We start from the raw sequence: 25,351 nt of genomic DNA, 5'->3' as shown, positions 1-25,351 counted from the left end.
ATCCCAGCTGAGGCCTTCATGTGGTCCCTTTCTCCTCGTCACTGAAACCCAAAGCTCCAAGGATGACTGGAGGAATCAGATCCAAGCCCTCATGAAAAGCTGAGACACGCTGTCCCCGGGCAATGAATGACTTGCCCTGGGTCACGGGGTTGGCAGCAGCTGGGCAGTGAACAGATTCCCTGCCTCTGTCAGCCACACCCACCACACTGAACTCAAGAAAGAGGTCATTTCTGCAAGCCTCTGTCCCTCATGTCACTCTCTGCTGTCCTGGCCCAGGTGGGGGCATCCACTCCTGCCTGCCTGTGCCTGTCCGCCCCTGTGCCCTCAGGGTTTGTGAAGCTCCCCCTTCCACCCCCAGCTGGAGTCAACCCTAGGAGGCAGCTGGTAGGGAAGGGGCAGATTCTCCTCCCACACACGCCGTGAACAAATCGGTTATCATTACCTGTCGAGAGAAAGCTCTGATTTCTTATAACCCTTCTCTGCTTGAGCTGCCCAATCTTGACAGTAGTCATCAACCCTTCTTTCAAACATTTCTGAAACGGATGCAAAGTAGATGTCTGGGCGCCACACAGACAAAGTGGGGTCAGGACAAGGGGCCGCCTTCTTCTGGTATTTCCTTCGGCTCTGCTCGTCTAACTCGTCCCACATCCTCAACATCTGAAAGGAAGGAGGGGAGGATGGGTCTAGCTCCATGGGAGGGCACCCGGGATGGCCTTCTCCTCCTGGGACACCCAGGAGCAAAGAAGCATCAGAGGTATTGACTTCAAATGAGAGTCAAGGGAAAGAGGAAGATGGAAATCTGAATGCAATGAGTTTCAATATTTAAAACAGGGAGAGGCTTCCTCTGTCCCAGGACCTGCTGCTTGACCACGACTCTACATCCTGGCCCATGAAAGCACAGGTGTGCATACTGGGATTCTTTTACAATAACAAGGACACTACTAATGATTATGCTAGGACAAGGGGCAAGGCCAGGACTGGCCCAGACCGACCAGGACACAGTCACCCCAAGCCAGGTGACAGTGCTGGGGCTGTGTGTGCCCGCAGATCCAGGCTGTTTCACACGCCCTGTGCCACCAGGGCTGTCCCACAGCAACTGCCTCAAGAGCTCCTCTGCTCCCAGCCCCAGCTGTGCTTGGCTAATGCGAGCCACCGGCAGAGGGAAAGGGTCTACCTGGGGCCCCTGTCCAGGGATCTCGGCACACAGTCACCCTATCATATCTGGTGACTGCTCTCCTGTCCCTTCACACCTTGGGGACTGAGGAATCCCAAAGTCGCCAGCCCTCGCTAGTTCCCCCAAACCCTGCCCACACCCTTGCTAAAAGTCCTCTCCTTACATCCTCATCTGGGTGCCACTTCTGTCCTGACTGATGGTGGACCAAGCTGGATTCTATTATTACACCTTCTCTTAAGAAAACCACCCCTCATGCCTCACCCACTGAGACTGGACGTGCCAGGCACTGGGGCCACAGCTTCCCGGCATCACCTGTTGAGTCCCAGAGCTACGGCCATTCCGGTTCTCATCCTCGAGGCTCAGGGCTTTCACGGCTGCCTGAATTTTCTGGGAGTAACTCAGGAAAGCGCCTCTTCTCAGCAGGGCATTGGAATGCTTGTTTTGCCATTTTTTGATGGCTCTGAAGTGCCGGAGAGCTTTCTGGGGCTCTGCCCTGGATAAAACTTCATGGAGATGCTTTGATTTCATTATCACCTAAAACAGACCAACCACACATGCGAGACGAATGAGATGAGGGCCATGTGGCACACATTCATGGGACCGAGGCAGACACTGTGGAGCCCTCCGGACGAGCCAAGCACACATGGATCGTCAAGGCCTCACGGTGTGCAAGCCAGACTCAGGAGCCAACGTCTGAGGGGCGCAGCACACACAGAGCCCCTCCAGGAACGCGAGGGAGCTTCCAGGAAAGAAAGATGAGGGGAGAGTGACGGCCGAAGCTCTGGGACTGGCACCAGGATGGAAAGGCCCCAGCACCGGAGTGTGACCCTCGAGTCTGCATTCAGCTTGTTGACTCTGGATGAGTCACAGATTTTCGTCTCACAACCTGCAAAGGGGGGCAACTACTCAATCCGCAGTGGTGGCCCTGACAAATGTGAAAACCCTGAATCTGTATCAGATACGCGCAGGCTTGGCCACTCACCAGCTAGTGGCTAAGCTCTGAGACTCAGCTGCCCCAGCTGTAAAGCTGGTCGAGTGACCCTTACTTCCCAGGCTGCAGTGAAGAAGAAGTCAGAGGGTATTCACGGGGTGCTCTGGCGTGGGCTCAACATCCCATGGCAAACGTCCCCAGTGGCAGTTGGGGGGCACACCACAGGTGCTCGCACCCTCTAGCCAGCTCATGTGATCGAAGTACACAAGGAGGCTCTGAAACTAACAAGTGTTCCAGGGCACTGTGCTTTATAAAGACTTCCCACTGTGTTTCCCAATGGGCACTCGGACGGGGCTGCCCCAGCTCTCTCATCTGGCACGGGTCCAGGCTCTGGGGTCTAGCACGCTACCTCATAGTTGCTGGCCAGGAAGGGGAACTGCTTAGGCTGCAGGAACTGTGTCTTGGGAATGTCCAGGCCATCCTCCCCATACAGGAACTGCACCACGCTGCCATCACTGTCACGGACTGTCAGGTCATACTGGACGACCAGCCCCTCCAGGTGCTTGATGATGCATCTGTAAGAAGACAACTGCCAGGCTTGCTGTGTCCCAGGGCAGCCTCTGATGGGGGCCGGGGACAGTGGAGGGGAGGGAGGGGGGGCTGCTGGTCTGCAGGCAAGCAAGACTCCAGGGCAAGCCGGCTCCAAGGCCCCAGGCTCTGGGCCACAGCCGCCCCAGCCACGGCTGCATTTCCGGGAGGTTTTCCAGGAGCAGGAGGCTGCAGCTGTGTCACTGAGAGGCCTGGCTGCCACCACCAGCTCCAGCCACCGGGACTACTGTCTGCTCCTTCACTCTCCTGCAACACACAGCTCCCTGGGAGAGTGTCCTTAGATCCAAAAGGGGTGGAAGGTAGGGGGCTGTCAAGGACTCTTGAACTCTGTCAGTACAGTGATTGCCAAGGACACAGAGGGTGTTAGGAACTGCTGATTTGATATCCCTCACTGGGTGGCCTTTTCCCCACGTTCTCCCTCAACCTCCCTTGCTTTCTGCCCCGTTCCCTTACCTTTCTAGCCACTCTGCCTATGTTTCCCGTCCTGCCACCCTTGGGGGGTTCCCAGAAGTCACCGTCCCTGCCCCCCTCCCCCAGCGGTGAGGACAGAGCCCAGTGCTGGTCAGCACTCGTCTCAGGCTCCTGACCTCCCAGGAAGCAAGATGAGCTCACCACAGCCAAGGCCATTTCCCACATCCACCACTCCCCACAGGAATGAACAGCAGACCCTCAGAACACAGAGGCCCTGAAAATAAGCCTCCGAACTCATGTTCCACCAACCCCGTAGAAGGGGAAACGGGTGTTTTCTGTCTCAGGACACCCAAAGGGCATTTTCTACACACTTTTCCGTTCAAGGACCCTTGAGTAAACTGTCAATGAAAATGCGAGAGGCAACACAGGTGAAGGGCCCTGGGACACCAGCCCCACCTGAGGGGGCACAGCAGGAGTGTCTCACCTTTGGAGGTAGCCGGAGCGGCTGGTTTTCACGGCAGTGTCGACCAGGCCCTCTCGTCCCGCCATGCAGTGGAAGAAGAACTCCTGTGGAGAGAGGACCCGGAACCCCAAAGGTGGGCGGTGAGGATGGTGTGCTTCCCTGAGGGCTCAGGCCAACACCTCCAGCTGCCCCTCATGACCAGATGGGCGCTCGCTTCCCTGATCTCCTAGGACCTTGACCTCAAGGGCTACCACGGCCCCCAATGACTTCTGCCCTACCCTGTGGTTCTGTCTCACCTTGCCTAAGCATGGAGGGACAAGCAGATCAGAAGTGAAAGCACCTATCTGCAGTATCATATACCACACGTTCATTTTCCAAATAGAAACGGCATTGGCGCCTCACTGAGCTGTTCAGCTCAGCCCCCATGTCTAAATTTTGCTTCCGACAGTGTAAACAGAGGTACAGAGTGTTTTCCTACCTTTCTGATTGTTACTCACAGTAAGAAATACACTTTCAATAGTAATCAGCAAACAGACATATATACATATGCATATAAAGATACCTCACTCAAACTAAAGCCTGATGACATAAACCCATCCCTTACTGGGGGAATAAACTTGGTTGCTCTCTCTCTCTCTTTTTTTTTAGGTTGGAACCTCACTAGGTTGACCAGGCTGGAGTTCCGTGGCACACTCACAGCTACCCCAGCGTTGACCTGCTGGGCTCCAGCGATCCTTCCGCCTCAGCTTTCCAAGTAGCCGGAACCACAGGCGCGTGCTACCACACCTGGTTAATTTTTGATTTATTGTAGAGACAAGGTCTTGCCAAGAGGCCCGGGCTGGTCTCGAGCCCACGGACTCCGGCAATCCACTCGCCTCGGCCTCCCAAAGTGTTGGAATGATAGGCTGAGCCACCAAGCCTGGCCCTGGATGTTCTCTTTACCACTCTATCCTGCTTCTTTACACAAGGAAATGCTGATCACTGTGCACCATAATGCTTTCTGAAGGGTCACAAGCACAGTTTTTAAAAGTCTGGTCCCCATGAACCCTACACTGTCCCAGCCAGGGGCCAAAGATGACCACTGGAGTGTCCATGTGCAGTCGGTGGAGGGGTCCCTGGAGCAGCTGTGGCCTTGGAACTAAGCAACGGGCTCATTCACAATCTGGGCTGAGGTGTGTGACCACAAATGTCACCCTTTCAAAGATGTATAGACCAAGGAATGCAAGGTCCTCGTGTTTACCAAAAGCTGCTTCTGACAAGTGTGAGGATACTTGTTGACAAGGCAAAACTGAACATTCGCTATAGCTGGCCAAGTTTCCCACTGTGAAGGAAACACACCTCTCTGAAGTTCCTTTGGGCAACGGGAGTGCCTGGTTAGTGGCTCCCTCCTTTCTAGCTTCCTTCAAATGAAGTAGAAATTGGCTTAGTGGTCACACCACAGAAAAAGGTGGAGCTGGCACTGGTCCTGTTCGTCTTTCCATCTACTAGCAAACATTTACTGAGCAGCTACTGTGTGCCAGCACTGTGCTAGACTCTGGTGTTAATGGTGAACATGGCATGGTCATGTCCTCACGACCCTAGAGTCTGGTGAGTAAGTGGCGAACAGCTTGGCTTTTATCACTTAACCATGTTTGTTCAAAGTTAGTGGGGGCCACAGGTCACCTGCCATTGAGCCCAGAAGCGAAAGGAAAACCAAAATACGTACAGGAGGCTTGATGCCAGTGAGGAACCGGCCAGTGACAAAGCCACCAGCCTTGGGGGTGAATTCATAAGGCTCAAAGCAGGGCAGCGACTTGCCAGATGCCATCAACGGGGGTCTCCGACCTTCCAATTCAATCTGGCCCAGTAGGCACGAGATCTGGGGGAAAGGAAATCCAAAGGAAACTGAAGATCCACACGTGTGTTCAAAAATGCTTTATCCTAGCAGTGAAGGGATGATCTGCCCTTCAAAAAAACTGCATGACAATAGTTCTTTTGCTTTTTAAAATTTGGAATCTCACTCTTGTCGCCCAGGCTGGAGGACAGTGGCATGTTCATGGCCACAGCAGCCTCTACCCGCTGGGCTTAGGCGATCCTTCCGCCTCAGCCTTCCAAGTAGCTGGGACTACAGATGCATGCCACCACGCCCAGCTAATTTTTGTGATTGTAGAGACGAGTTTCACCAAGTTGCCCTGGCTGGTCTGGAAACTGTGAGCTCACGTAATCCTTTCACCTCGGTCTCCCAAAGTGCTGGGATGACAGGCTGAGCCACTGCGCCTGGCTGAAAACTGAGTTCTTAAAGGCCAAACTACATTTTTAAACAAACCAGGGAAGTACACGAAAGAAGTAACTTCATCTTCCTTTTGTTGACTGACCAGGATTTGCACGTTTGGGGTCACCTGAAAATGGGTGATCTTTGTAAACAGAGCCATGTTTCAAGATGGTCGCATGTTATACCTGAAAGGGACACCTTAGGGTCCCAATGAGAAATGGTGGCTGGCAGAAAACAGTACCTTATAGTGATCCTGATACTCTAGAGTCAAGAGGGAACTCTGGCTATTGGCTTAGAAAATGGCCTATTAATGCTCTTAGAGACAGGGAAAGAACAGTGTCCAGCTTCACTTGAGCCAGGAACTTCCTGTAGGACTTCAGCTTTTCAGTCCTGTCCCTATGCTCAACTTTCAAGAAACAACGGGCGATCCTTGAGACCCTGTCAAGGGCATCGATACTTTTTTAAAAAGGTGTTAAGAATTGTAAAACACCATGATGGCACTAAGGCACTCTGAGGGATGATGGGTCTCAAATTAAAGCTTAAGAAATCTCAAAGACAACGCTTATAATGTAAGAGTACGAGGAAAAAGCAGATCATGCAAAATTGCAGGGTGTCGATCAAGATTATACACACACACAGTGTGTATATAAACATGAATATATGTAACAGTTATATGAAGATTGCTCATTCACACCTACATTATACATATCCTGTCTTCTGCATGTGTGCACCTATATCTACCAATAACACTGACATGCCAACAGTGGTTAGCTCTTGCACTGATTTCTATATGCTTGCTATTTTTTCCATACTTGCCACATTTTACAGGGAATGTGGATTTTAGAAACCAACCTGAACACCCACCTGCCTTTGCGCTTACCTGCATCGTGTTCACAGTTGACCCTTTTGCTCCTGACTGCACCATCATGTGCAGGTTGTTCTCTGGGAATTGTCTGTGCAGACCAAATGGCATACAAACCTGCAGATTAAATCAACACGGCGGTCAGTGAGTGCCCGCCTTTTAAAATGCCACGGTCTGAAGGTAAATCCAAGATGTGGAAGCAATAAAGTCAGAATATTTATACAGACATAAGTGCCAAATCCCATGCAAGGTCAAGGAAAGCCTCACTCGGCATCAATCCTTTCACTAGAACCCCTAAGCAGAAGTCAGATGAGTGTCCTCCACCTCTCACTTTCTCGATTTTCTCTGCCAGGAACCCAAGCTTCCAACTCATTGGCCACTAAAAGGGGAGAAGGGGCTTTGTAGCGGCGGCCAGCGAGGTGGCAGGGGCATTATGGCAGAACGTCACGCCTTTCTTTGGTGTGCAAAAAAGGCTGGGCCTTAACATAGATAGATGGCTGACAATCCAAAGTGCTGAACGCCCTACGAGATTCCTGCTGGATGCCAGGCTTTCAAAAAAGAATGGAGAGAATGTGCATGTGGAATTGGTGGTATCTGGGCAGAGAAAGTGCAAGATAGAATTCGATGATTTTGTAGAATGTATGCTTCGGCAGAAAACGGTGAGAAAAGTCTGAGTGCCACCAAGAAGCTGCAGGATAAGCTAATAAAGGAAGGGAAGTACACCTCTCCACCTCATCACTTGGGCAAAGGGAAGGAACCCCTGGCCCTGAGAGAGCAGCGCTGACAGCTGGAGGTTGACGTTCATAATTCTCTATTCTCCATTGGAAAGATTGTTTAGTGAAAGTCTCTTTGTCAGAGTGTGTAAAAATAAGGGAGCATTCCAATCTTGAAAAAAAAAAAAGGGAGAAGGAAGAGGAAAAGCAAGAGAGGCTGGCAGATCCAGTCTGTGACTCCAAAAAGGAGCTGGAAGAGAATCAAATTCAGCCAGGCACTGTGGCTCAAGCCTTAATTCCAGCACATTGGGAGGAGGCGGAGAGAGGATGGCCTGAGCCCAGGGGTTTGAGACTAGCCTGGGCAACATGGCGAGACCTCGTCTCGACAAAATATCAAGAAAATTAGCCAGGCGTGGTGGTGCATGCCTGGAGTTACAGCTACTTGGAAGGCTGAGGCGGGAGGATCACCTGAGCCCAGCAGATCGAGGCTGCAGTAGCTGTGACATTCCAGCCTGGGTGAAAGTGAGACTCCAACTCAAAAAAAAAAGAAAAAGAATTAAATTCCAAGGTGATACCCTCGTAGACTGTCCCAGCTGAGCCTGGCCTGGGCCCCGCCAGCCAGCAATGATCACCAGTGTCTGTGTCATGTCACACCGACCAACATGCCACCCAGGCCCTGTGTCAGGAGGCCTGCCTCTGCCCCGGGACCAGCGAAGTCCCCCAGGGGAACCTGGAGAGATGCTTGGGGGGGGCTGAGTCTTTTTAAAGCCTTTGGGTTCCAGATCCAGCCCAACATAGCAGAGACAGTGATCCTTACATTCTGGAGCCAAAAGAGAACTAAGCTCTTGAGAAACAGCTTAGAAGAGGGAGCTGGAGGGATAAGAAGCCATTCTGAGATGCTTCTGAAGACCACCCCCCATCCAGGCATCCCAGGCAATCCTGGACACTGAGTCTCCTGGTTCTTGGGGAGGTGCTAGAAAGGCCGTGGTGAACAAAGCCTCTCTAGGACTGAACTGGCCCCGATGACAGGTCTGTCTTCTCAGCAGCAGAAGGATGCCGAAAGCCAGACAAGAGGACACCATAGACACACTTTTACTGCTGTTAAGCATTGGCCTTGCCTCCCCCTCCCTTCCTCAGGCTAGGTCCCAAGGTCCAGGAGGCAGGGTGAGGGCCAGGCTGACTCCTCCGAGCTGCAGGATGGAAAGCCCTGGCTTGAGCACAGAAAGGCAGAAAACGCGAGGCAGTGGCCTTGGCTCATGCAGAGATTTCCCTCTCCTTCCTCAACGGCCTAGGAACTGGCTTGGCACTGAGCAAATTCGCTCTTTAGCCCTCTCAGCAACTCTAGAGGTGGTGCTCCTCACATCCTTAATACCAGGCGAGGAAGCCAAGGTAGAGACTGGTGATACCACCTGCGAGGGGTCACACAGAAAGTACAGGGCAGAGCCAGGACTTAAACCCGGGCCTGCACTCTTAGGCCCACTGCACAAGCAGTAGCAGTGATTCAGGCTCTTTACCACCTCCGTTTACCTATAGTGGCCCCATAGGAAAGACTTTTCTTTGGCCTCCTGGAATGCAGTCACCTCAAAATGAAAACATTTAAAAAGAAAAACAGCACAAAGCATTCTCTCTCAGCATTAATCCAAGGCCTGTCCAGACCCGAACTGGGTAAGTGAACAGAGCCCTGGCTCCTCAAAATGATGGATTCTCTCCATCCCACCTCATACCTCACCTAGTTAGCTGCTAGACAGCCAAACTGCTCCAAAGGGCTCTGTGCGGGAAACAAAATGTAATTTTTTAAAAGATCAGCATTCAAAATGGTGGGGATAAATGCATGCAATGCCAGGCTAACCTTGTTAATCTCATTGCTGTAATGGTTCACTTCCTCTTTGAACTTCAGATCAATCATGTTAAAGTCCCTCTGGTCCTTGCCCAGATGGGCATCTTGCCATTTTCCTTGGACCTCGTCATGTGATGCCGTTTCTGGCAGGTTTAACCCGGCCCTGACAGCCTAGAACGAGAACAGGAACTCATCGGAGGTTGTGGCCCATGGACGAGGGTGGGGGCGTCCATCTGTAGGGCACCTACCCTCTACACAGGCCACTGCCCGAAACCCCTTCTTACCTGGGGCCCACAGTGGGTGGACTCTTCAATGATTGCCTGTCTCTTAGCATCCGCTTTTGCCTTCACCAAGATGTCTTCCACGCCTGTGAAGTTAACAGACAAGCTTGGATGAAACCAGGACTGACTCCTCACCTGGTTGCAAACTCTGAAGTACCTAATGACGATGACAACAGCATCATGATTAATAGAGCGCTACCAGCTCTGAAGTGCTTGCCAGAGCCCAAACCTTCTAATTCCCATTTTACAAATGACAAAACTAAGTTCAAAATTGGGCTATTTGTTCACAGAGGGAGACAGGAAACCCAGGCCTGACTCCCAAACTTGTGTTCTTAGCGATCAACTATCCTGCTTTCATTCAGTAAATGTGTGTGGGATGAACGGGCTGGAGGCAAAAAAGGGAATTTGGATAAAAAGATAAGTTTAGAGAAAGCAGAGGGAGAGAGAGAACATCCCAGTTTGGGCTTCCAGAAGCCACATGTCACCAGGGACACACACAGACGTGCTCAAGCCTGGAGAACCATCTTCAGTTAAGCTCACCCTTATGGCTCAACGTGTTGTGGAGACCTAACCGTGGCCAGCAGTAGGTCTCTATACCTCAGCTCTCAAACCAACAAGCTTTTACCTCTACCTGCGAGGCCTACCAGACTCAAAAGTTCCTCAGTCGAGATCTGAGTGGGAAAGAAAACAAGAACTGGACTGCTCCAGAGCTGGGCCTGAAATATCTGGAATTCCCAATGTGGTGGTCTAGAAACCCGAGGGCTTCTAAGAACACATGAGAGCAGAAGAGGGGGAAAAAAAAAAAGTTCTCTCTGTGACCAAGCCACAACCCCAGAAGTGGGCCCTTCCATGGGATCAGCTCTTGGCCCTCTGGCTGTCCTTCACCAACCTGTCCGGCAGAGAAGGGCTGGAGTCAAATCAGCCTTTCTAGCCTCACAGCCTAGCCTTACTCCCTCTCACAGCCCCGAGGCCTCTGGGTCAACCTTGAACTCAGAGGCCAACCGCTCTCTTCACCATGCATTAAGCAGAGCGAAAGAGTGCCTCCTTGTTACATGTGGTCTCCTTCATGAGCTGTCTGTGTGATCTTCCTCTACTTTTCATTCTTAAATCACTATGAACTTCTAGTTAGCAGAGAGCCTTATGCTTGTTCTAGGTCACTGTTCGAAATTGAAATATACACTTTACAAGTATGAGGTTTGGTCTTCACACTTCACTTTCTTTGGCTACCCTGGGAGGGACTCTAGTCTGGTTCCCAACTGGGCACAGATGCTTCCAGTGGTTCGGGCCCATTAGAAGAATTAAGATGGGCAAGGTGAGTTTCAGCTTCCAAACAGGCTGGTAATTGATAACCCTTATCCTGGTAAAACAATTGGATGTACAAGCCAACATGTTTGTTCAAGATGCACTTTCCAGCAATGCTGTCAGAACCTGGAAACAGCCTGAATGCTTAATCATAGGAAATGGTTCAACAAACTATGATACATCTACAGAAATGGAATACTCTGTAGTCACTAGGCAAGAGGACGTAGATTTATATGAGCTGACGTTTGCATTCTGGGTGGGTAGGGAGACAGGTGAATTACAAAACAGTATGTAGGGTGGTATCCCACTTTTTCCAAACGGGTTTGCACTGGAAGAGTCTAGAAAGACAAGCATTAAATCGATATTAGTAGTTATCTCTGACAACTGGATGCTGGGTAAATTTAAATTATCTTTATGTCTACTTTTTTTTTTTTTTTTTTTACTTTTCTACAATCAAATATATTACACAATGAAAACATAGAATAACATGTAACACAGGCCCCAGTGCAAGCCCCAACCACAGCAGGCCCACGGGCCCCACCTGGGATTCCCACCGTGTCTGCCTGCAAGCAGGTCCGTGAAGCACAGAGCACTCTGCTTCCACATTGAGTGGTATCACTGACAAGACAGTCTGTATGTGCACTGTGACACATGCTAAACGTGCAGCCCCTCGCTTCACTCTCACAGCCACAGTGCCAAAGGGCTCAGACTCTGCTCCCAACACTTGGAGGCACAGAGTCTCGATAAGCTCAGTCAGAGGTGAGCTCTGCGGGGGATCTGCTGTCAAGCCCACACACATGGCACACAGAAAGAAACAGAACACTTGTTTCTGCTATCAAAACCACTTTCCTAAAGCAGTGTGCTCTCTTTTGCAGGGCACAAACAAGGTAGCTCCCCTTCCTATTTTAGGGTCATCTGACAGGTCTGTCCCAGCATAGTGTTTCCAAGAGTGCCGACATGCCCTGCTGTGTTGGAAAGGTGTGGGCAGTTCTGACAACAGGAAAGACCCTTTGTGGTGCCCCAGAGAATTCTGGAAGAGCACTTGCAGGAAAAAATGGGGGTGTGTATTAGTATGAGAATCAGTCTAGGAGCAGAAAACTGAAAAGGGACCAAGGGCAGTTCAAGTTAAACCAGGTTACAATCCACTTTGGGAGGCCAAGGTGGGAGGATTGCTGGAGGCTGGGAGTTCAAGACCAGCCTGGGCAACATAGCAAGACCCCGCCCTCTACAAAAACATAAAAAACTTGGCCAGGCATGAGGCATGCTCCTGTAGTTCTAGCTACTCAGGAGGCTGAGGGGGAGGTTCGCTTGAGTTCAGGAGTGCAGTGAGTCCTGATTGGGCTACTATACCCTAACCTGGCCGACAGTGAGACCCTGTCTCTAAAAAGCAAACAAACAGCAACCAAAACAAAACTGTAAAAGGGAGTCAAGAAAGGGACAGAATGGAAATGGAGACAATGTTGTCAAAGGGGAAGAAATGCTGGCTGTGGGGGGTGGGGCGACTGAGTGAGGACACCTTTGTAGAAAAAGCCTGGCTGCTCCCCGGGAGAACTGGAGAGCTAAGGAGTCAGCCCTGAGAGAAGGGGCCTGGTCACGGCTCCGGGCAAGCCCCAGAGACGCAAGCCCTCTACTCACCCAAGGTGAAGCCTCGGTACAGCTGCAGGTAGGCGGTGAAGAGGCGGGCCAGACAGGTGAGGACCTTGCTGCTGGTCTCGCCACCATAGATCTCATAGCAGCAGTGGACCAGGCCATAGGCAGAGCTCCCATAGTGCGCCTTGTCCAACACCCCGCAGAGCAGTTCCCCTTCCCTGATGATCACCTGCAGGGAAAGGCCACCAGCCAGGGCTGCAGATGACGCCTCTATGGGAGCCACCTGCCACCTCTATCCTGTGTCTTACCCTCACTGAGCATGGCCCTCCACGGTGACCTGCCTCAAATCCCTCATGGAAGGAAGCAGGGCGTATGTGAAATGAATATATCACATGACATTTATTTACTCAAAATTATAATATAGTCGAAATAAAGGAGGTAGCACATACAGACCAAGAGTTAAAATTTTTTTTCAGGGACCACACACACACACACACACACACACACACACACACCCCAACGTGTTTCATGTCTTCCTGCTCCCCACAGCCACCCATACACACACACACACCCACACACACACACACACACACACACACACACACACACACACACACACACCCCAATGTGTTTCATGTCTTCCTGCTCCCCACAGCCACCCATACTGACTTGAGGTCAAGTATCCTTGAGAAAGACCTCGTAACCAGAAATGTGAGCTTCCAGTCATGAGGTCTTTATCAAGGTTTTTATAAAGCTGTGAGCTTCAACTTCATGGCTGTGACCTTGGCCTACGCATTCCTTCCCTTGCACACTGGAAGTGAGAACAAAAAAGCCTTTCTAATATCCCCTAAGGCCTGAATTTGTACTTTTACAAAGTTAGGTTAAAGCCTTGGAAACTAATTAAAAGAGGATTTCTAGTTGCATAAAGCAGCGCACGTGATGCACAAGGTCTATGATGGGAAAGAAAAGTGGGAGTTTTGGGTCTGAACGCAATGTCCATTAAGACCCTGTCACAAAGCACATAGTGAGCTTGGAATCTAGGAATACTCCCCCACCGAGAACACGCAGAGACCTGGGAAATCTTAAGTGTGGACAGCTCTCTCAAAGCAGTCCAGTGCCAGGTTTGACTGCCTTGGACCTGCCCTCCTGTGGCCTGGTTTCTATGGCTCCAAGCTGGGAGTACGGACCTTCACAGCAGTTTGCTTATCTTGAGCCACTCAGCTGTCTTGAGGAAAAACTCAAGCGCCATATTTCTAAGCTTTGTAGACTCAATTCCAGGCTTTTGCTGAAGAAGCCTTCTCAAACTGGTTGTCAGCTTTATCCTGAGGGTCAAATGCTAGATATCAACGCTGACCCTTTCCAAAACAAAAGCTGACACCAGCTTGGGCAATGATGCCTCCTCTTCTAAGGCAGGGCAGGCTTCTGTGAGTGTGCCTCCGTTTCTCTGTCTCTGTCTAACCCTGGGACTAGAAGTCTCCCACCCACACAGCTGGGTGGCCATACCTGGGACTCGCACATAGTGTCAGGGTTAAAGCCGGGGATGGGTCGAGGGGTCTCCTTCACCCAGGCCTTCCCGCTGATTTTCGCCTTTCCAGATAAGTTCAGTGGGACGTGGTCCTCTGGGATTAGGTTTATGAGCAGCGTTGACACAACCTAGAAAAAAAAAGAGCACAAATTATGGTGGGAAGAAAAGTTGAGGACTTCCCTTTTTAGGACTTCCTGCCCTGCAATGCCACTTGATCTCAGGCAGAGCAAGCTAAACAGGTCTACCTCTATAGAACAAGCTGAGCTCAGTTTTTACTTATATGACTTGAGAGTAGAAACAAAAATACATCCATAAGAACGTCACTGGGGGAGGAGGAAGGACACATAACAACACAAAGGGTGCTTGATTCTAAACCAGGGGAAGTGAGGACCAGTTAGGCCCTAACTTTACCCGCACATACATCACTCATGTACCTGATCCTGACTGGCACCCCACGTTTCAATAATAAAGAAAATATTAAAATTAAAAATAAAATAAAAACTTCACTGGGATTTTTACTCCCTAAAACAGTTCTTAAAGTAAACAATCCCCTAGATTTTAATTAAATTCCTGGATAGGCCAAAGCAGGGAGAGAAATAAAGTAAACCACTGTGGAATCAAAATAAGGAAATATCATTTATTGGTTGGGGGGGGATTCTTAAAAACAGAAAGCGAGAGTCAGCTGGGTTGAGAGAATAGGGCTCCCACTGCTGCCATCTGCCAGAAGTGAGCCCTGACGTGATGTCAGTCCCTGCAGTACAAGGTCAAAGAACACTCCTCAGGTCACCTCAAAGTGGATGGATGGCCATTATCACACACACTCAATAACTGCCTCCCTGCCTGCAGAACCGCTGACTTTCTGGAGGGGCCAAGGAAGGAAAGCATCAATGACAAGCATTGAGAGCTTTCCCTGGGAAAAGCTTCACACAGGAGCCCAAGATAGCCAACTGAGGAAGCAGCTGCTGGGGGAACGCTTCGGTGTCTCAGCTTCCACTCTGTTAGTGACCGGCTACATGCTGTGGGGCGCATTCTTGGCTTCTTTTCGCCTCAGTGTTGCTCATTTGCAGAATACAGATAAGGTTCGTTCATTCAAGGAATTACATACCGGGGGCTTACTATGAAGTAGGCACTGACAAGAGTTACAAACAGAGTCTGGCCTCCGCCCTCACTGGGGCCTTTGTTCTTGAGGGGGCTTGGAGCTCTGGAGGAAAGCAGAGCAGAGTAGAGGAAGACCTGGAGCAGAGTGGGGAGGGGCACTGGGAGTTTTAAGTAAGGTGGCCAGGGAAGGCCTCAGCTAGAGACAGTGAGGAAGGGGCTGCAGAGAGAGCAGACTATGCATTTTAGGCAGGGGGCAGCCAGGGCATGGATTTTAGTCTGAGTAAACAAGAAAGCCATGGATTTTAGTCTGAGTAAGCAAGAAAGCCATTTGGTAGGACTGATGTGCTCTGCCCTGGTTAATCCCGACTATGTTAAGAAAATACCACAAGCCATGTGCTTAAAACAACAGAAAAGATGAAGGTATCTGGTGAGGGCCTCGCTTTCTGGCTTATAGACAGCACCTTCTTGCTGTGTTCTCACAGGGTGGAAGAGGTGAGGGAGCTCTCTGAGGCCTCCTTTATAAGGGCACTAATCCCATTCTTTAGACTCTGCCCCCAAGGCCCAATCACATCCCAAAGCTCCAGACTCCTAACACCATCACCTTGGGGGTTAGGATTGCAACATATGACTTTTGCAGGTATACAATCATTCAGACCATACCACCTCTGATTTAATTTTTAAGAGGAGCAATTGTTTTAAATATGTTTCCAGTCTAGACTCTGAGGCTAAATAAATTGCCCTGCAGGAGAGGTCCCCTAAGTGACACTGACAAGAGGGACTGATACTCTACAAGAGGTTGTCTGAGTCGGGAGCACAGTGTGGCTGAGTTTCTGTGGTGAGGCACATCACAGGACATGCTGTCTAGGTGACCACGTGGTGACCTGATGGCCCCCACAATTAGCCCTCACAAAGATAAACACCAGAAATAAATCTATTTGTCTAGAATTAATTATAGCTACCGAAAGGCCAGGAGTCCTGCTCCTGCCCCAGCTGGGTCCATGGAGGGGCCACGCACAAGCAGTTGCTCATAGAAGCCAGAAGCACTTTCTCAAGCAGTGTTCCAGAGAGCCCACAGGGAGGCAGCTGTACCTACAACAACCAGGGTCAGCTCCGGAAGGTCAAATGCACACATCCCCTGAGATGGAGCAGGGCAGAGGCTGGCAGGCACTAAAGCGAGGAGGACCCTGGCATCAACAGCTCTCTGTGTGCCCATACCAGGCCCCAAATGTAGCTTCCTAATATGTGAACAACAGGGACAGGGCAGTCATGAGAGCGCTGCCTTTTCATACATGTGTACCAGGAGCAGGGCACAAAGGGCAGCGGTGTGTGTAAAGAAAGCAGACAGACAACACTCCCCGTTTCTTCGGCAGAAGATGATCAGAAAGGTCGTGACCCGCACTCTATTCCTCGGCTCTGCAGAAGGCGACTGGGGCGACAGAGTAAAGGCAGGAGGTAACGCTTCTCCAGGATGCTTTGTCCAAGCTGTGCCTCTCCCAAGGGGCCACATGCACAGTGGGGACCAACAGGCTGGGCCCAGTCAAGACTAGAACTCAGCATGGACGGTGTCAGAAACACATAGAACCCACCATCTGAGGACAGAGACATATGACCTATCACCTCATCTATAAAGTAAGGAGACAGAAAAGCCTGTGACAAGCCTCAACACCCTTTCATAATAAAAACACTCAACAGACAAGGAATAGGAAGAAATGTCATCAACCCAACAAAGGGGCAGCGTACATGAAAGCTTCAGCTAACAAAGTCAGAGATGCTCACTGATGGATGCTCAGTGATGGAAGACTGATGCTTCTGCCTAAAATCAGGAGCAAGACAAGGACGTGTACTCTTGCTACTTCTACTCAACAAAGCACTGGAAGTTCTAGCCAGGGCAACTGACATGCAAGAAAATAAGTAAAAGGCACTCAGATTGAAAAGGGGGGAGTAAAATCACCTTTAACAGCAGATGACATGATGTTACATAGAGACAACCCTTAAGAATCAACAAAAAAAAGACTAGAGCTTGTAAATGACATCTGCAAAGCTGAAGGATATAAGATCAACATATAAAAATCAACTGTTTGGTCAGGCGCCTGTAAACCCAGCACTTTGGAAGGTCGAGGTGGGATAATCAATAGAGGCTAAGAAGTCGAGACCAGCCTGGGTAGCACAGTGAGATCCTGTCTTTACTAAAAAATACAAAAATTAACCAGGCACGGTGGTGTGTGCCCGTCGTCCCAGCTGCTTGGGAGGCTGAGGAAGAAGGATCCCCTGAGCCCAGGAAGTCGAGGCTGTGGTGAACTGTGGTGATGCTACTACTATACTCCGGCCTGGGTGACAAAGTGAGATTCTGGACAAAAAAGAAAACTACCAGACATGGTAGCTTATGCCTGTAATCCCAGCACTTTGGGAGGTGGAGGCGAGGGACTGCCGGAGCCCTGGAGTTTGAGACCAGTCCGGTCAACTTTACGAAACCTCATCTCTAAAATAAAAAAATTAGCTGGGTGTGGTGGCACCTGCCTGTGGTTCCAGCTATTTGGAAGGCTGAGGCAGAAGGATCGCTGGAGCCCAGCAGGTTGAGGCTGAGGTGGCTGGGAGTGTGCTACTGTATTCCAGCCTGGGTAACAGAGTAAGACTCCAACTCAAAAAAAAAAAAAAAGAAAGTCACTTGTTTTTCTATACATTAGCAATGAATAATCCAAAAATAATATGGATAAATTTAACCAAAGAAGTGCAAAACCTGCACACTGAAAACTACAACACACTGTTGAAAGCAATGAAAGATTTAAATACAATATAAAAAGCAATGAAAGATTTAAATATTTAAATACCTAATTTTATTGTGCCTCACAGATAAATTTCTCACAAATTGAAGGTCTGTGACAACCCTGCCTTTTTGCAAGTCTGTCAGCACCATTTTTCCAACAGCCTGTGCTCACTGTATGTCACATCTTGATAATTCTCAAAAGTTTGATAATGTCAAACTTTTTCATCATTATTATATCTGTTATGATGATCTATGATCAGAGATCTTTGACGTTACGATTGCAGTTGTGTTAGGTGCCACAATTCGCCCCATATGAGACAGTGAACTGAACGGATAAATGTGTGTGTTCTGACTGCTCTCCACCAACCCCCATCTCTCCCTCTCCTATGGCCTCCCTATTCCCTGAGACATACCCATGTTGACATTAGGACAATTAATAACCCGACAGTGGCCTCCAAGTGTTCAAGGGAAAGGAAGAGTTCCATGTCTCCCACTTGAAACCAAAAGCTAGAAATGATTAACCTCAGTGAGGAAGGCAAGCGGAAAACCAAGGCCAAAAGCAAGGAATCGTGTACCAAACAGTCAAGTCGGGAAGGCAAAGGAAAAGTCCTTAAAGGCAAGTGAAAATGTTTCTCCACTGAACGCACCGATGATGAGACAGGGGAACAGCCTTACTGCTGACAAGGACAAGCTTGGGTGGTCTAGAGAGCTCAAACCAGCTACAACATTCCCCTAAGCCAAAGCCTAATCCAGAGCAAGGTCCCAACTCTTCGATTCCATGAAGGCTGAGAGAGGTGAGGAAGCAGCAGCAGAAAAGCTGGAAGCTAGCAGAGGTGATTTGTGAGGCTTAAGGAAAGAAGCCGTCTTCATAACATAAGATGCAAGGTGAAGCAGTAGGTGCTGCTGGAGAAGCTGCAGCTGCAGGTCACTGATGAAGGTGGCTCCGCCAAACAACAGATTTTTGTCTTTTTGCTTTTTAAGAGACAGGGTCTCACTCTGCTGTCTAGGCTGGAGTATAGTGGTGCAATCATAGCTCACTGAAGCTCGGACTTCTGGCCTCAAGGAGTCCTCCCACCTCAGCCTTCCAAGTAGCTAGGAGTGCAGGTACCTGCCACCACACCAGGCTAATTAACAGATTTTCGATGGAAATAAAACAGCCTTCTGTTGGAAGATGATGCCATCTAGAACTTTCATAGCTAGAGAGGAGAAGTCAGCTCCTGACTTCAAAGGACAGGATTCTCTTATTAGGGGCTAGTGTGGCTGGTGACTTGAAAGCCAATGCTTGCTAACGACTCCAAAATCCTAGGGTCCTTAACTTAGGCACGACTGCTGACGTGGATTTATGTCATTTCAAATTCTGTTCCTGGTTGCCGCTGACGTGAATTTATCTCATGGTGGAAGACTATCTTTTTGGGTTTATAATCCGAATAAAAATTCAAAGTATGGAATGCTAGTCAGAGTGGTGTCTGAGGCAAATACTGGATATGCCTGCAACTTTCAGCTGTGAAAAAGGTGACAATTTAGAGAAGGCCATTTCACTTGTGTTTAACGATTGAAGTTTGTGGCAGCCAGCTTCAGATTTGTTTTATTTTCACCCACTCTTAGTATTAGGAAAAGTGTAAAATTTGCCAGTTGCAAAAGTATTAAGAATTATGCTAAATTCAATCTGCCTGTATTCTATAAATGGAGTAACAAAGCCTGGATGACAGAACATCTGTTTATAGCAGGGTTTACTAAATATTTTCAACTCACGGTTGAATCTACTGCTCCTTTCAAAGTATTACTGCTCACTGGATTGCCTGAGTTCAGGGGTTCGAGATCAGCCTGAGCAACATGGCAAGACCTCAGTAAATCAAGAAATTAGCTGGGCATGGTGGCATATGCCTGTGGTTTCAGCTACTTGGAAGGCTGAGGCGGGAGGATTGCCTGAGCCCAGCAGGTCAAGGCTGCAGTGGCTGCGAGTGTGCCACTGCACTTTAGCCTAAGCAACATAGTAAGACTCCGATTCAAAAAGAAACAAAATATTACTGCTTACTGACAACACATCTCACTCAAGAGCTCTGATGGAGATGTATAAGGAAATTAATGCTATTTTCATGCCTGCTAACACAACATCCTTTTTTAGACAATACCAGAGGGCAATACTTTCAGAATCTCAAGGCAGGCAAATTATTTCTTATATAAAATTAACCATAAAAAGCAACGTTTTAATGTAGACGGCTGCCCTACATTAAAATAGAGAACTTTTGATCATCAGAAAATGGCATTAGGGGCCATTGCCTCACTAGACTCTGGTGTGGCCATGTGCTCTTTGAGCTACGGCTGTCGCCAGGCTTCCTGGCTTTGGCCCCCTCCCCTCTCCCCCACCTTGGGGAGGTGAATCTTTTCTCTCCCTTCTCTTTCTCTCTCTAATTTACCTTTAAATAAACTTTTCTTTCTTTGGAAAAAAAAGAAAGAAAATGGCATTAGGACCAGGCACGGAGGCTCATGCCTATAATCCTAGTACTTTGGGCAGCTGAGGCAGGCAGATTGCTTGAGCCCAAGTGTTCGAGACCAGAATGGGCAACATAGTGAGACCTCATCTCTACAAAAAATAAAAAAATTTGTCAGTTGTGATGGCACATGCCTGCAGTCCCAGGTACTTGGGAGGATGAGGTAGAAGGATCACAAGAGTCCAAGAGGTTGAGATCAACATGCCATGAACTATGATCATCGTGATATCATGATCATGACATTGCATTCTAGCCTGGGTGACAGAGCAAGATTCCAATTAAAAAAAAAAAAATCTACAGAGCTGGAAAAAATTTACAGGAGCCATCAACTCGAACCACTCTTTTTTATAGACAAGGGACCATAACTCACAGAACCAAGATCACATAGCCAATTAGAAGTTGGCTCTTGGGGCTGAACTCAGAAGTTTAGTCAACAATAGAAGAACATACTGTACTGCATTTCATCATCTGATCACATGTATACTATTATCTGGTTGCTTTGAGAGGAAGTATGGTGTAATGCTTTTGGGAGTTGGAAAGTCCTGGGTTTGATCTGCCTCCTATCATCTTGGGTTTGTAATTTATCATCTGCTAAAAGGAGATAATAATGGTCTCTGCACTGTGAGGGTTAGTTGTGAGGATTAAATCAGATAACATATCTATTGCACTCAGCAAAGCACTTGGTACTTCCTAACAAGTACTACTACTCGGCCGGGCGTGGTGGCTCAAGCCTGTAATTCCAGCACTTTGGGAGGCCAAGGCGAGAGGACTGCCTGAGTCCAGGGGCTTGAAACCAGCCTGGGCAACTTGGTGAGACCTCATCTCTACCATAAATCAAAAATTAACTGGGCATGGTGGCACACGCCTATATTTCTAGCTACTTAGGTTGAGGTAAAACGATTGCCTGAGCCCAGCAGGTCGAGGATGCATTGGCCATGAGCATGCCACTACACTCCAGCCTGGGCAGCAGAGTGAGACTCCAACTAAAAAAATAATAATAATAATAATTACTACTACTGCCACTGGCACCAGTGCCTATTACCATCATATTTGGATCATGAGGACACCAAGTTTAAGTTAGAAGCAAAGAACAGAAACTATGCGGTCTACTCTTTATTTTTATAGATATATTTTTAGAGATGGGGGTCTTGCTCTGTTGCCCAGGCTGGAATGCACTGGAGCAATCATAGCTCACTGCAGCCTCGAACTCCTAGGCTCAAATGATCCTCCCACCTTAGCCTTCCAAGTAGCTAGAACTATAGGCACGTGCCACCACTCCCAGCTAATTTGATTTTATTTTTTGTAGAGACAGGGTCTTGCTATGTTGCCCAGACTGGTCTCAAACTCCTGGGCTTAGGTGATCTTTGCACTTCACAGCTCCCAAAGCTCTTGGATTACAGGTATGAACCATTGCACCTGGCCCAACTGACTCTTAGTAAATGCTCCCCGAACTCATCCAGACTCAGGAACCCCAAACAACGGAAACGGAAAGTAAGACTACTGCCTGGTTAGCCCTTTCTCTGTCTCCAGCCTAGGCTCTCCTGGGAGGGAAACTGCTTCCACGAGTGGCCTGTTCCCTTCTGTTATATACACTGGTTGTTTTCTCCCAGTTACCTGCTTTCCCGTCCACAGTGGAAAGGGCTTCAGGATGGCAGGAGGAAGGAGCTTCACGCGCCCTGTTTTGTCTGTGAGTCCGCGGTACACCAGCTCCATGTACTGTTCCCGGGTGAAGAAGCAACCCCGAGTAGTCATGCTTACACCTGAAACCATGTGATCCTGGATCAGACCCGCCAATGGCTGGCCATCCTACAAACCAAAAAAGGACAAGAAAAGAAAAGAACCAAAGTAAACTTTAAGTCAAACTCGAATTCTTAGTCATCTGCTTGGAAGCCGCTTTTAGCAACAGTCCAACAAATATCCCTGCCTTGTCTTGTCGTGTCCTCACCTTGCCCTTGCCTAGGAGACAACAACCTCCCAGGGCACATGACCGGGGCTTACCACGGGCTCATGCTTCTGCCATTTGCCCACTGTCCTGTGTCAAAGCTGCTTCAAACACACCAGTTCCCCAAGCCGCCTCTATTTAATCCCATCTGGTTCTAGTTACTCTAGCATATTTTTGGCATTTATGCACAAATTTGGTCTGGCTGCTGTTAGCTGTGATCTTGTTTTTATACTTTGGTTTTATGCTTTAGCATTTTTCACACATTTCTGGCCTTGTTCTCCTATAAATCAGTCATCCGTTCAACAAATATTTATCGAGAGCCTCCTGTATGCCTAGGCACCGAGCAGATTTTGGCCTACTCCCGTGGACCAAACAAGCACAATCCTTTTTGATGAGACAGAACTAAAGAGTAAACAAATAAACACATTATCACAAGGTGTTTTAAGTGCTATGGAGGAAAATCCCAGAATGAGTCAAATAAAGATTTGGGGTAGAGGCGGGGTTCAGAAATGGTCTCCCTGAGGGGCAGTATTACAGCTGAGGCCTGAGGGTGGAGTCAGACCGTGCAGGGAGGAGGGAGTTCAGGCATGGGTCCCTCAGGGGGCTGTGAGAGGGCTTTGATGCACACAGACTGCAGAGAAGAATGTCCATTTGATGGTCTCTTCAAAATGTAGCACATGGTTGGTTTGTGGTGGGTCATTAACAGAGTCTGTTATCTACCAGATGCCAAAACAAGGGCTTTTATAAAAATCCAAAGATTAGGTGAGTACATTCACTTCTTCTGACACTCTCATATCATTCGGATGTCCAGTCTCCTGAACCTTATTTGTCGAGTCTGTGTTCATGGCAACATAAGGCACACTAAAGTAAAAATAGCTGTGCTCACTGATGTTCTTTAAGATGTAGTTTTTGCAAAACTTTTCAATGTTTACAGGAATTTGAGTAAAACCCGTGCCTTGGATCTAGAGATGATTATCATTTGATTACTAGTTAAATACCAGTCAATAGTAAGGCCATGTTTCATAACTAAGACTAAAGGAACTCACAAATGCAGTCAGGGAGAAGTGCCAGGAACTTAGCCACATGTACTAATTCAAAGGCGAAAGAGGTTTCTTGTCAAATGGCCTAAACACTGCAGTGACTGGCTCTATGTAAACTCTAAGATAATTATTACAGATGAGCTGAAAGGTGGCACAGATGTAAGACAAGATCAGAGGAGCAAACGGCCCTTCTTACAAAGCCTTTGACTTTCCAATAATATAAATAAAAAAACTATTCTCTACATCTTGTTCCACAGATGGCCTTATTTTGCTTAGGGGAAAAAACCCAAACCAGTATTATGCGTCTGACTCATCCCACAGACTCTGGGGGCAAATATATATTTTTCCTTTTGTTTCCTTCCTTAAAGAACATAATTACAAGTCATATGATATATTCAATGCCTTTTCCTCTCTGTCCAGAATTTTCCATGGCTAGAAAATTACTTTAATGGCTAAACTGCTTTCAATGAAATAATCAGAAATTCTAGGGAGGAATGCTGATTAAAACAATTACCAAAAGTCTATTTATGATCCTAAATTTCCTAAGTCCTGCTTAGAATCAGAGAGAACATCTCTGAATCAAAATCCCAGAAAATTGACAGTTACACTATTCTGCTTAATAGCACTGCATAATGACAACACAATTAATGTCTTTGGTAACAATGCTTTGAGAATAGGGTATTCAGTGACTGGAATTTTATAGCAGACTAAGTAAAAGTCAGGAAACCGTCTCAAGCCTTGTTTAAAAAGCAAGTGCCTTCCAACAAACAGAAGAAGAATGCTGAATCCAACAGAAACATATACATGAAAATTTAACTGTTTTCTTGGGAAAGAAACAGCTAGAGTTCTATTCAACTTCTATTTTAAGTAAAAAGACAACACAGTATTCTACTAAGTATATAAAACCAACAATCAAATGTACTTTGGTCTGGTACTATCATTAGTTAAGGAAGAGAACCTGGAAATAGAGAAGAAATGGAATAATGAACAAAAAGAAATGGAAACAAAGGGAAATAATAATAATAATAAGAAGAAGAAGAAAACAACCGCCAAGAAATGGACCTCCTAGCTCAACCAAACCAGCTCTTGTCCTCTTAGGACTCTGTCAATAAAGATATGTTGCATTTTTATATTATTAATACTTTTATTTTAATAATATGTCAGCAAATATGAGGATTCCACTTCTTGGCAGTCACACCAAGGACTAAATAAAATTTATCAGGAATCAAAAGCTCTACCTCTCTCTGATAAAACACATCGATTGAAAGTGCAGTGAAGCCGCAAGCCACCCCTCACACTTTTTTTACATCTTAAGAAAATAATATTGTGATGCAAGCTTATTTACCTGTGTTTCTCCTGCCTCCCTGAAGTGTAAGCCCGACCCAAACTCACAGGCATATGAGCATGTGACGAGGCCCACTGGATTTAAATAAGCCAGTCCATTGCAGGACACAAGGCAAGCATGAAGCCGCCTATGGCTCTGCACCTTATTTAATCAAAATCAAGTACAGAACATTCAAGTTCGCGGGTCTGATGACGTCAGAGCACCTCAACCCCCACGTGGCTAATGCCCACAGGTCACTCTGCCAGCAAAAAAGCCATCTTCTGCTCCCTGGTGGTGTCCCCTCTGGTGAAAATGACTCAGCCTCTAGAGTCAGAGAACCGGCACAGTCCTGGAAGCCACTTCCTGCCACATCCCTTCTGTCAGTCCCAGCACTGCCTGTCAAGGGGGGCTAAGGAGCACACGCAACTGAGCACACTGGCTGGGGAGTCCAAAGATGCCAGATTCAGGTCTTGCCCTCGCTGCTGGCTGACAAATTACTCACGCGGTGTTTCCTCATCTGAAAATCATTCCTACCTCCTGAGGCTGTCGGAGGACTCAAGAAGGAATGTTTGCAAACTGCTCACCACAGTGCCTGGGGCCCAGGCCCACTCAAGAACACTACAACTACAACTGCTATTATTTACACGAAAAGTCAATGTTCAAATGAGCAAACTTATTTTTTCTAATCCCAAGCAATCTGAGTGAGCCCTTCACCCCTTCGTCCCATGTTTAGTCTCTGTTA

General features: G+C 48.1%; 1 protein-coding gene across 1 annotated transcript in view; it reads right to left on the bottom strand.

Moving 5' to 3' along the window:
* POLR1A (RNA polymerase I subunit A) overlaps nucleotides 1–25,351 on the bottom strand; it is a 75,669-nt gene that overhangs the window by 15,985 nt on the left and 34,333 nt on the right. Inside the window, exons 14-24 of the mRNA XM_008067587.2 lie at nucleotides 21,918–22,109; nucleotides 13,928–14,077; nucleotides 12,470–12,653; nucleotides 9,536–9,618; nucleotides 9,264–9,422; nucleotides 6,720–6,818; nucleotides 5,294–5,446; nucleotides 3,610–3,692; nucleotides 2,515–2,680; nucleotides 1,487–1,708; nucleotides 443–657 (exon numbers count right to left, since the gene is read on the bottom strand). Of these exons, the coding sequence (XP_008065778.1) occupies nucleotides 443–657; nucleotides 1,487–1,708; nucleotides 2,515–2,680; nucleotides 3,610–3,692; nucleotides 5,294–5,446; nucleotides 6,720–6,818; nucleotides 9,264–9,422; nucleotides 9,536–9,618; nucleotides 12,470–12,653; nucleotides 13,928–14,077; nucleotides 21,918–22,109 (1,706 nt within the window). The remainder of the gene's footprint in view (nucleotides 1–442; nucleotides 658–1,486; nucleotides 1,709–2,514; nucleotides 2,681–3,609; nucleotides 3,693–5,293; nucleotides 5,447–6,719; nucleotides 6,819–9,263; nucleotides 9,423–9,535; nucleotides 9,619–12,469; nucleotides 12,654–13,927; nucleotides 14,078–21,917; nucleotides 22,110–25,351) is intronic.

This window comes from Carlito syrichta, unplaced genomic scaffold, assembly GCF_000164805.1.
Source record: "Carlito syrichta isolate Samal-C Ts95f unplaced genomic scaffold, Tarsius_syrichta-2.0.1 Scaffold309717, whole genome shotgun sequence".
Lineage (NCBI taxonomy): Eukaryota > Metazoa > Chordata > Mammalia > Primates > Tarsiidae > Carlito > Carlito syrichta.
Note: the sequence above shows the minus strand (reverse complement) of the source record. Positions and strands in the feature narration are given on the sequence as shown.